Source organism: Benincasa hispida, chromosome 9 (genome assembly GCF_027475165.1).
Source record: "Benincasa hispida cultivar pf3 chromosome 9, pf3_genome.v1.1, whole genome shotgun sequence".
Lineage (NCBI taxonomy): Eukaryota > Viridiplantae > Streptophyta > Magnoliopsida > Cucurbitales > Cucurbitaceae > Benincasa > Benincasa hispida.
In genome coordinates this window covers 37,353,897-37,366,471 of record NC_143486.1, presented here as the reverse complement: position 1 = coordinate 37,366,471, position 12,575 = coordinate 37,353,897, and the positions used below count along the sequence as shown (strand labels likewise).

Here is a 12,575-nt window from a genome sequence, read left to right as displayed (position 1 = left end):
GTCCTTATCTGATTTCTCAAAACTGATAAAGAAAAAAAAAATAAATAAAATTAAAAGGAAAAAAGAACAGAGAGCCAAAACAAAAAATGTAGACAGAGGATCTTTAGAGAGTCTCCAAATGGAGGATTTCAGAAATTAAAAAATACAATTTTGATTTTCCTCAAACAGTAAAACCAGATTGGAGGCCACAAAACTCAGTAACAAATAACAAATTAACATTTTTCCTTTTCCTTTTATTTTCCTTTAATACAAAAATAAATAAATAAAAGATCCTGAAGAGCACCGTTAATAAGCACCATTCAGATGTAAAGTCTTATGAAAAAGTCTGAAACGCACCGTTATTAGCCTCCATTCACATTCAAACGTATGGGATACTGAAATTTGCACAAAATCCGGAACCTTAAATAAATAAATAAATAAAAAGAAAGAAAGAAAGAAAACAACTGCCTTTTATTAAAAAATTATTTTTTTATAAAAAAAATTGAACTTATCTGTAGAAAAAAATTGAAACTTATAGTGGAACAAACCAGAACTTGCACATGGGGCTTAGGTTTTTCATTCAGCACCATGTGAGTATCTCTCTATTGTTCTTGTTCTTGTGGTTTTTTTTTTTTATTTATTTAATAAATTTTGTGTTTTAAGAAAAGAATCTTAAGATGGGTTGATTTGATTTTAATTTTTGCTTTTTTTAGTGGATTAGATTTTCCAGATGATTTTCTGTTGCTTTCTTTTTGCTTCCTTAATCACTTACAAAATCCTTTTTTTTTTAAAGGAAAAAAAATTAAAGTATCTTCTTTCTCTTTCCTTATCCGTACTGATCACTTCTCTGCCAAAAATAATAATAATAAAAACCATATCTTCATTAATATCTGAAACCAACAGAGGAAGTTTGTTTTTTAAAAACCAGCCCACAGAAATGGAAAACAGGGTTTTGTACTAAAAGTTTTTATTTTTTTTCCCTTTCCAATTTGGGTTTGCTTAGTTTTGATCATTTTGTGGTCAGTTGTAATTAGAAGAAAGTTTTGGTTTTTAGAGAAAAGAGAAAAAAAAAATGAATGATCTAGTGGAATTTCATTCTCAAGATTTGCATGCAGGGTTTGTAAATGAACAAGAAGAAGAAATTATGGATCATACACAGATCTGGCTTCATGATCAACAACAACAACAACATCAAAATCATCAAAATTTTCTGTCTGATAATGATGATGATACTTTGATGTTCTACTCTGATTTCCCTCCACTACCTGATTTTCCATGCATGTCGTCGTCTTCGTCCTCATCGTCAACTCCCGCCCCGGTTAAAGCTGCGGCTTCGTCCTCCTCGTCGTCCTCGTCATCCTCCGCTACTTCATGGGCAATTTTGAAATCAGATGGTGATGAAATTACCGAAGAAAACAACAAATTATCATCGCCTCCGGTAGCAGAGACCGGGTTCAACGGTGGCGATTGTACCGACGATATGATGATGGAGACGTTTGGTTACATGGATTTACTCGAAGACAGCAACGAGTTTTTCGATCCGTCGTGTATATTTCAGAATGAACCGCAAGAACAACAAGAAGAACAAAAACAAGTAGTAGTAAAAGAAGATCGAGAGGGTTTGGAGGATTTGCAATTGGAGAGATTTGAAGAAATGGAAATAGAGGATTTGATGATGATGCATGGCGGCGGTGAGAGTAAGGATAATAATTATGATAATGGAGAGAAATTACAAAACGACGTCGTTGAGGAAGAAGATATGGCGAAGGTGTTTTTGGAGTGGTTAAGGAGTAATAGAGAAACGGTTTCTGCTGATGATTTGAGAAATGTTAGAATTAAAAAAGCCACCATTGAGAGCGCCGCCCGGCGACTCGGCGGCGGCAAGGAGGGAATGAAACAGCTTTTGAAGCTTGTTCTTCAATGGGTTCAAACAAATCATCTTCACAAGAGGAAATTAAAAGATCTCACTATTGAAACTGATACCCATTTCTTAGGGTTTCAAAATAACCCTAATTCCACCTCCAACCTCCCTTGGATCCAAACCCCGCCTCCGTTACTGCCTCCGCCGTTGTATTCTCCACCTATGCTCGGGTATGTCCCGGCCACGAGTGGGGATGCGTATGGTGCTGGCCGGGGTTTTTCCGATCATTACGGCCAGTTACTCGACTCCTCATTGTCCTGGAGTAATAATAGTAATAATAATAATAATAATTTTTCAGGACAGTTTGGACTACCCCCATCGCATTTTAATTCATTTGTTGATAATTTTGCGGCGGGCCCTCCTTTGCCACCGCCGCAACCACCAGGTTTTGCGGCAGGGTATGGCGGAGGGCATCAGTTCCCATATGTGGGTCAATATTTTCAAGGGCAGGGTGGTGGTGGTGGGGGCGGCAGCGGCGGTGGTGATACTAGTTTGGTTAGGTTGGATTCATCGGCGACAAAGGAGGCTCGGAAGAAGAGAATGGCGAGGCAGAGGCGATTCTCGGCACACCATCGCCACCATCATGGCGGGCACCATGGCAACAGCCACCAAAATCAACATCCGACTCAGATGAATCCTAATGCTTCAGATCATTGCAACATGGCTACAACTGCTCAGCCCAATTCTGGAAACTGGGTCTACTGGCCCTCCCCCACTGCCGCGGGGGCCTCTTCCACCACATCGTCTGGATTTCCAGTGGACTCGCCGCCTGTGCATGCTGTCGATCGGTCGAATTCTTCCCAACAGAATCAGAACTATTCGCCGCGAATCCCATCGGACCGTCGACAGGTAATTGGATTTTCAGCCTGTTAAGTTAAATTAAACGTTTAGTTCTTGAACTTGTATCATTTATTTAGTTCTGTACTTATTAAACACAAAATCAAAATAGTCTGATTCATTAAATCTTCCATTCTTGAATTAATATATGGATGATTAGTTACATTTGATGTTGAATGTCATTCTTAGGGATGGAAACCAGAGAAAAATTTGAAATTTCTTTTACAGAAGGTTTTGAAGCAAAGTGATGTGGGCAATTTGGGGAGAATTGTATTACCAAAGGTATGAAAAAAAGAAAAAGAAAAAGAAAAACTGTCAAATTATTTCTCTGAAATTTGTCGTCAATCAAATCGAACTCAAATGTAGTATTTTATTTCAGAAAGAAGCAGAAACCCATCTCCCAGAATTGGAGGCAAGAGATGGGATTTCAATTGCCATGGAAGACATTGGAACTTCAAGAGTTTGGAATATGCGTTATAGGTAATGTAATTTTTATTTATTTTTTATATATATATAATATATTAAACCCTTTTCATATTTTTTAATTTTTTATATTATTGCTAATTATAGGTATTGGCCAAACAATAAAAGCAGAATGTATCTCCTTGAAAATACTGGTATTGTAAAATGTAACCTACATTTCAATGATGAGATCATATTTTTGAAAAATGAGAATAAATAATTTTCTTCCTTCATGAAGGGGCATTTATTTAGTTCTGTTTTTTATGCGAATTTCAGGGGACTTTGTAAGAGCCAATGGACTTCAAGAAGGAGACTTCATTGTCATTTACTCAGACATCAAGTGTGGGAAATATGTAAGTAATTTCCATGAAAATTATTTCAAATGGTAAAATTGCTGAAAATATTTACAAAATATAGCAAAATTTTAGAACTATCCATGATAGACTTTTGTTTATTAGCGTTGTGATAGTTTTTAAATTTTGTTATATCTTGTAATTATTTTGATTTATTTTTCTATATTTAAAAACAACCCTAATTTCATTTTTTTTAAATAATTAAAATTTTTCCTTTTGGTTTATGTAATTTCCACATTAATCTATGTACTTTCGAAAGAATCCCCAAGGAACAAACCTATTAGCTAAAGCTTACGGGTTTTCTTCGAGTGAGTTCAATATAGAAAAAAAAAATAGATTGCACCAATCTCAACATGGGTCCTCTTTTGTTGCATAGTAAAGAAAATAACAATTCAATTTTTTTTAAAAAAAAAAAAGTTTGCCATCTGCTAAATTTTAATTAGATAATTATCTAGACTGCATAAAGATGAGTGAAATAGTACTAAATATATGAACTCTTAATTGAAAGAACTCCATTTAAAGCGGGAAAAGTAGAATACCAAAATAAGATTTGAGACTTATATTTTCTTTTACATCCATAACGATGGAACAAATAATGTTCAACAGATGATTCGAGGAGTGAAAGTACGGCAACCGGGGTCGAAACCCGAGAGCAAAAGGTCAGGAAAATCGCAGCGAAGCCATACAACCGGGGCTGGTAATGGGTCGTCACCTTCGCAAACGACTGCCCCAACCCCGAAGAGACATTAAAGAAAGTAAGAGAGAGAAAACCCATTTCTCTCCTGTGTTTAAGGAAGTGAATTGCAACAAATGTAGGGATGGATTTGAAATGTTTCCATCAGCTTTTTCTGATTCTGTTAAAGATTTTTAAGACTTGAGAGCCATTGGCCACTGCATGAAGAACAGAGATAAAGGCAACCATACGTATATATATGAATATATAACTATATATATATGTGGGAAATGGTGAAAGAAGAGAGGATTTTGCGTTATTGAGAAGCTTTTTTACTCTCTTTTTATGGTCAACAAAATTACAGAGATAAATGTGATGTAATAATAATGAAATGGTGAGGGATAATTGGGATGTATTTTGATAGGTTTGTTGGTAATTAAGGTCCTTTCAGCTTTCAATTTGTACCATATACAATATTATTGTTAATTATTATGTGGCCTTGTAATGTATACTTTATGTGGCTTATAAGTATGAACAAAAAGAAAAAACACAATGCTATTACAACTGTCTGATAATTTTTGTTTGTGACAATATATATATTTATATGAAAATTTTACTAATTTATAGGATTATTTCTTAATTAATTGAAAATATCCCATTTCGTCAATTTCACTTTATATTGTAATGTATATCATGTCATATCAAAAGATTCATTCTGCATGAATGAAATAAGGAAAAGAACATGTAAAAATACAGAAGTTATAAGTAATTTGTTGGGCTTGTGTCATCTGGTGGGATGTAGAGTTGAGTTATGTGTGTAGAGTGGGGTCAGGTAAGAGGTACGTAGTAAGTTGTTTCGTGTCTTCTAGTGTGCTTTCATCTACTATATCTGGCAGGAGTATAATGGGTCAGTCAAGGACGTTCTCTGCTTTGTTTCATCTTATTGTCTATATGGTTTGTATTCGTGCTATTTCTTGGTGGCTTGACCTTCTTGGTCTTATTTAGTTTTCCTTGTGGGTTATGTTTTTCTTCATTTTATTTTTGTTGTTGGTCTTTGTTTTGTTGTTGGCTCCAGTTGTGGGGTTTTCTTTTTTTGCTCTTTGTTCTTTGTCTTATGCTTTGGTGGACTGTGATGTTTTGCATTTAGTTTGGTTTTGTTTATGTCTGAGTCCTGTCTTGGCTTTTGTTTGTTGCCTTAATCCTAGACCGTGGATCTTCCTTGTTGTTGTATAATTATATTACCTATTTAAAAAAATATATTTTTTTTCCTTTTTTTTTAGACGAAGCATTGTAATGGATTAATCTGCTTTTTGTGTTTGTACTACAATTTGCTAAAGCTAGTAAATGAATATATATACTTTTTAAAAAGAATAAAAATAAATTCAATACATAAAACAGCTTCAAGAAAGTGATGTGTAAAAATGAGGTGAGTGCTATTTTCTATCATTGTTACTAATTGAAGGAAGAAACAACCAAATTTTGATGGTTACATTGCATGTAGTCTAATAAATATACCCAAGATTAAATGCTTGATGGAATTATCCTTGCTATTCGGTAGGGTTTTATCCGCCCAAGCATTTTATTTGTTGAAGAGAAATTAATTCAATTTGGAGGTATTATGTGAAATGAGCGTAGTTTAGTTGACATAAAATCTATATTATCGATTTTAAGGTCAAAATTTGAATTCTTCCATGATCCCACGCCATATATTGGTAAAAAAAAACAAAAAACTGCAAACATCATGTATATGTTTGAAGAAAATATAAGAACGAGCAAAAGATTATAAAGTATTTAAATTATCAAATAACATTAAAATTTCTTATATTACTTCGCATTCTCTCGGCTGGGTTTCAAAAACATTATTTGGAAATATAACTTGCACAAATATTGAATGCGTAGTATAAAAACCTTATGGAAAAAAATATCTTTCTGTCCTTAAGTTTTGGGTTTAGCTTCCATTTAGTTTCTAATTTTCAAAAGGTTAGGTCATTCGATGATCATTTTGTTTTTACTTTTTGGTTTTTTAATTTTTGGTTTTAAACTTTTGAAAACCAAAATCATACATGTCTGATATTTTTTTCCAAAAAAATGAAAAACTTATTTTGGTAACTAGTATGGGACTTAGTGAACAATAGCTAACTGAAGTTCAGTTAGAACATAACACAGATCAAGATCTTTACAAACAACCCGCTCACGTACAAAGTACAAATCAATTTCGACATGTTTTATACAACCATGAAAAGCCGAATTTCTTGCTAATTGAATAGCAGAAACATTATCACAAAGTAATAAACGAGGTTTAGAGCTGTAGACATGAAGATCCTCTAAAAGTTGCCTTAACCAACTAAGTTCTACTGTCGCAGAAACTTATGCCTAATATTCATCTTCGGTAGAGTTCCTAGAAACAGTTGTTTGTTTTTTTGGCACCCCACGAAATGGGATTGGGACCAAGAAAATCACAAAGCCAGAAGTTGACTCTTTATCAATTGGATCTCTAGTCCAATCTGAATCAGAATAAGCACAAAGACCGAAGAAATCATCATGCCCTTTCTTAAAACATATACCAAAACCAACAGTTCCTTCGTAATGAACTTTCAACAAAAAGAGAAAAAATAGGGAGAGAGAGATTGGAGAGTGATTGTGAAATTTCCACATTCTTCTTCACAATCGAACAATAACAATAGCCTATTTATAGTAGTTGCACACAATTTACACAATGGCCCTCATATCAGAGAGTAAATAAAAGAAAGAGTAAAATAAAAAAACTACCCCTAATGTGCTCTCTTAACGCTCAAGCCAATGTATAATGAAGATAAAACATTGAGCTTGTGTCTTAAAAGAACTTAAAGAAGAAAATTTGGAAACAGAAAGAGGCTTAGTAAGAATATATGCAATTTGATCCTGAGCAGGCAAATGACAAATCCTGGCTTTTCTTTGCAATACTAAATCTCTAACAAAATATATATCGACTTCAACATGTTTTGTCCGAGAATGAAGCATTGGATTTGCACTTAAATGAACAACACTCAAGTTATCATACCAAAGAGTTGGAGATTGAGTTAATGTAATCTGCAAGTCATAAAACAAAGTACTCAACCAAATTAATTCATCTGAAACATGAGCCAAACTATGATATTCAGCCTCCGTACTTGATCTGGAAATAATAGTACTCTGTTTCTTGGATGCCCATTGAATCAAGTTGCCTCCAAAATAAACACAATTCAGAAGTCGACTTTCTGGATCAGATGCACAATCAGCATCAGCAAACCTGTGCAAAACAAGCTCTCTTGGTTTATGCAAATATAATCCATGATCAAGAGTGACAACTAAATATCGAAGAATTCGTTTGACAGCCTGCCAATGTATATGAGTTGGAGAATGCATGAATTGACATACTTTGTTTACACTATAAAAGATTTCTGGTCTATTAAGAGTAGCATATTGCAAAGCTCCAACAGTACTTCGGTATAATCGAACATCGGTAAACTTGTCTTCCTGAAAAGCAGAAACTATAGAACCACTGACCATGGGAGTTGATATACTTTTAGCTTCATGCATTTTAGTTTTCTTTAACAAATCAACAATATACTTTTGTTGAGATAAAAACAAGTCGCCATGAGAAGGATATGAAACCTCTGTAGGATCTAAAGCAACACTAGAGGGGGTGAATAGGGTTGACTATCAATTTTTTTAAAAAAAAATAATTTTATCTTCAAACAATGCTCAATAAAGTTAACCCACTAATTTGATTAAAGAAAATTTATGCAAGACAAAACTTAAATCATGCAAACTATGATAACTTCAAATTTAAAGAAAATTTAATCAAGGATAAATTTAAATAACACACTAAAAATTAAATCATGCAATTTGGAAAGATTAAAAAAATAACTAAGACAAGAAGCAAAAAATTTGAAAACACGAAATAAAAGAGAGAGAGGAAGAGAAAACATCGGGAATTATAGTAGTCAAGCAAATTGCCTACTCCACTCTCCAAGACTCCTTCTTGGGTATTTCACTAAGTGATCCTCTTGCAGATGAGGACCAAACTGACACACGATCCTCTTTTTTCTAGGCTAAAGAGAAACCCAAGATCCTTTTTACTAGTTTAAGATCAAACCAATTTCTTTTTCTCACAACCCAAGGTGTACTCACACCTTAATACAATTCCCAAAAATTAAAAGAAAACCTCACAATATTACCTCTTGAAGGCTAAATACACAAGTTGAGCACTCAGAAAAAAACTCACAAAAATAATTCTAGGCAAATTTAGGAGCAAAGAGAACAAGAACTTGAGACTAGAGAGAATTGAGAGCTTAAGACTTGATAGCTTTTGGTGTCCATGAAGAGTAAAATCAAGTCGAATTTATAGGTGAGAGGGATAAATTTTGGCCATTGGATATGATTGCAAATGAAGGGTGGAGATTGAATAAAAATAGAAAAGGAAAGGATTTGAAAAGGAATTTTGAAAGATTGGAATTATTGAGATTTGGAGAATAAAAAGGATTTGAAGGATGAAAATTTAGGAAGGAAATCAAATTTGAAAAGGCTGAAATTTGGAAAGAATTTGGAGAAAATTGGATAAGGAAATTAAAGGAAAATAAGAAAATTAAAATTAAAATAAAAAATAGCCGGATGATATGAGCACCACGCGCATAGGGGAGGAGATTGAGCATCACGCACCGCATTCTGTGAAGAAACCGCAGGCACGTGCGGCGCACGCGCGCATCCGCACATGAAGCTGGGTGACCGCCACTTGTCATTATCTCATTCGTCCATGGGTGCCACGTCAGCAAAAAGTGACCGGTTGGAATGTCACGTCAGCTGCCACGTCATCAATATTGACCGATTGTGTGCCACATCAGCAAGGTGCCACGTGTCATTGCCACATTGGATTTCCTCTCCAATCTTCTTTTGCTTATAACTTTCTCGTTTGAACTCCGATTTGAGCGATTCAAATTGCGTTGGAATCGTCTTTTCGAGCTCTACAAGATAGTGACTCTGAAACACTGAAAATGTTAGTACAAAAAAATCTGAGTTTGTTATCATCAAAATACTTGGTTTGATTGAAGCCCTAAAGCTAACAACCTCTACTCCCAAAAAATAACTCAAATCACCCAAATCCTTTAAGGAAAAACGTTGATGAAGAGATCGAATGAGCTGATCAATCACTTCAGAAGAACTTCCTATGATTACAATATCATCCACATACACCAAAACATAACAATGAATACCATTCTTATGACTAATCAATAAGGAAGAATCTACCTTTGAATGAACAAAACCAACAAAGCAGAGAAAAGAGCTCAACCGATCAAACCAAGCCCGAGGCACTTGTTTCAAACCATACAATGCTTTTGACAATTTGCAAACTAAACCAGAAGAAGAATTCTCACTCATTCCAAGTGGTTGCATCATATATACTTCTTCATTCAGTACACCATGTAAAAAGGCACTATTTATGTCAATTTGTCATAAAGACCATCCATGATATAAAGCAAGAGTAAACAAAACCAGAATGTTAGTAGGCTTGACAAGAGGATTAAAAGTCTCAGTATAATCAATATCAGCCTCTTGGTGAAATCCCTATGCCATATGTCTTGCTTTATACCTAGTAATCGACCCATTAAAATGCCTTTTTATTTAAACATCCATTTGCAACCTATAACCTTCTTGTTAGTTAGAGGAGAAACCAAAGGCCAAATTTTATTTGCTAACAAAGCTTGATATTCCTCATCCATGGCCTTAACCCAATGATTACACTTGAAAGTAGATTGAACATCAAGTGGTTCTTCTTCAACATATTTAGTCAATAAAAACTTGGGCTTAAAAATCCCACGTTTTCCTCTTGTTACCTTTAAATGATCATTTACTGTGACTGGAGAAATAGGAGCAGGAATAGGAGAAGAACTTGAACAATAAGAAGAAGATGATAATGATGAAGAAGGTGAAGAAGGTGAAGAAGAAGAAAAAGAAAAAGAAAAACCATAGTGTTACATAGTGTTAAAATAGAAACCTAACTAGTGAACGGAGATACACCCAGTGGTTACTATTTCGCGGTCTGATCTTGTGTAAACTCATTACTCAGGATACCCCCACTCGCGTGTCTCTTACACGAATGCGTTGGATCACTACGTTTATATCAAATACAAAATTGGCCATATCCATAGTGTTACCAGGTAAGACACCCAACCTTACCCCTATACTATAGACCCTTTAGGTTGTATCTTGAACATTGATCCCTATATGTCTCTATATACAGTTCAAGACTAATAAGACAACCTAGGATGTTATTTTATTGGATTTTAGGATTAATAAGATAAAATTAAATAAAACATCAATAACATTTATTGAGAAAAGTATTAGTAACTATTTATCAATGATGGTCATTTAATTACATTCACTATCTACAGTTTTAGGGCATAAAACCTAACAAACTCTCACTTAAACTGAAACTCTAGTTAGTGGAATGTACATTACATAGAACAACGGGGATGTTACAAATATAAAGCAAAATACAATAAACTAGGGCATCTCATACCCATTACACATCTCCCACTTGTCCTAGATTACACAATGTACATATCTCGTAGACCTAGATTCTCTATATGACTCTCGAACACTTTAGCTAAGAGAGCCTTCGTAAATGGATCAGCAATGTTGTGCTCCGAAGTGATCTTTGTGACGATCACATTTCCCCATTGCACAATCTCTCGTATCAGGTTATACTTGCTCTCAATGTGCTTTCCTCGTTTATGGTTATGAGGTACTTTCGAGTTGGCCACAGCTCTACTATTGTCATAGTATAAGGTGATCGGCAAGTTCATGTTTGGAATAATTTCCAAATCACTTAGGAACTTCCTTAGCCAAATTACCTCCTTTACTGCTTCACAAGCAGCTATATACTCAGCCTCCATGGTTGAGTCTGCAATGCATCCTTCTTGATGTTATGCCATACTACAGCTCTCCCATTTAGGGTGAACACAGATCCTAACATGTACTTCCTAGAATCCTTGTTAGTTTGGAAATAAAAGCCCGTGTATCCCGTAAGGATCAAATCCTTAGCTTCATACACTAGTATATAGTCCTTCGTTCTCCTAATTAGGATATTCTTAACCGCAGTCCAGTGGTCTAACCTTGGATTGGACTGGTACCTACTGACTATTCCCACTGCATAACAAATGTCAGACCTAGTGTAGAGCATAACATACATCAAGCTACCCGCAATTGAGGCATAAGGAATACGTCTCATGTCCTTAACTTCTTGAGGTATCTTAAGACACTGCTCTTTTGACAAATGAACTTCATTCCTAAAAGGAAATAAACCCTTCTTAGAGTTCTGCATCGAATATCGAATCAACATCTTGTCTATATAAGTTGCTTGAGACATAGCTAGCATTTTGTTCTTACGATCCCTAATTATTTGGATCCCAAGAACATACTCTGCCTCTTCCAAATCTTTCATTTGGAATTGGGTTGCTAGTCACTTTTTAACATCAGTAAGGTATCCTACATCATTCCCAATGAGTAGGATATAGTCCACATAAAATACTAAGAAAGCTACTTTATCGTTAATGATCTTCTTGTAAACATAAGGCTTATCAACACTTTGGTCAAAGCCAAAAGATTTGATCGCAGTATCAAACCTAATATTCCAAGATCCGGATGCCTGTTTCAACCTATAAATGAATCGATTCAGTTTGAAAACTTTTTGCTCCTAACCTTAGGCTATGAATCTCTCGGCCTGAGACGTAAAGATATTCTCTTCAAGATTACCATTCAAAAAGGTTGTCTTGACACCTATTTTCCATATTTCATAGACGTAATATGTGGCTATGGACAAGAGAATTTATATAGATTTAAGCATAGCAATAGAGGAAAAAGTTTCCTCATAATCAACCCCTACCTTTTGGGTGTAACCCTTTCCTATGGGTCTAGCTTTGAAGGTTTGTACCTTCCCAGCTACATCTCTCTTTCTCTTGTAGATCCATTTAAACGTTATGGGTTTAACCCCTTCGAGTGGATCTATAAGATCTCATACCTAATTGAAATACATTAACTCTATTTCAGGGTATATGGCTTTGACCAATTGGTCCCTGTCTACGTCATTCATTGTCTGCTCATAAGACAATGTATCCTCTGAAGGAACTCTTGAACAAGAGAGTCAGTGAGTGGAAACAAGATCATTCCAAAAACCATTGTGAAAAACACAATGCATTTATAAACAAACAAGAACAGTTATGCATCATCGAGTAAGTTACAACATGCTTTCTTCTTAAAACCAACTAGAATCGAGTGATATACCTTTGAAGAACTCTTCTTCGTGTATTCCCTTGATCAACATTAGTCCAGC

General features: G+C 34.9%; 1 protein-coding gene across 1 annotated transcript; it reads left to right on the top strand.

The window, feature by feature from the left end:
• The first annotated feature begins 955 nt into the window (after positions 1 to 955).
• ABI3 (AP2/B3-like transcriptional factor family protein) lies at positions 956 to 4,714 on the top strand. Its single transcript, XM_039040834.2, has 6 exons — positions 956 to 2,749; positions 2,927 to 3,019; positions 3,117 to 3,217; positions 3,308 to 3,354; positions 3,476 to 3,552; positions 4,159 to 4,714. Exons 1-6 carry the CDS (start codon positions 1,052 to 1,054, stop codon positions 4,300 to 4,302), a joined length of 2,160 nt encoding a protein of 719 aa, XP_038896762.2. The 5' UTR covers positions 956 to 1,051; the 3' UTR covers positions 4,303 to 4,714.
• The last annotated feature ends 7,861 nt before the right edge of the window (positions 4,715 to 12,575 follow it).

Bases quoted from the DNA above. Each gene is read 5' to 3' on its own strand.
- ABI3 (XM_039040834.2), top strand. From the start codon at position 1,052: ATGAATGATCTAGTGGAATTTCATTCTCAAGATTTGCATGCAGGGTTT. The intron at 3,218-3,307 runs GTAATGTAATTT...TGCTAATTATAG, and splicing joins GTTTGGAATATGCGTTATAG to GTATTGGCCAAACAATAAAA. The intron at 3,553-4,158 runs GTAAGTAATTTC...AATGTTCAACAG, and splicing joins ACATCAAGTGTGGGAAATAT to ATGATTCGAGGAGTGAAAGT.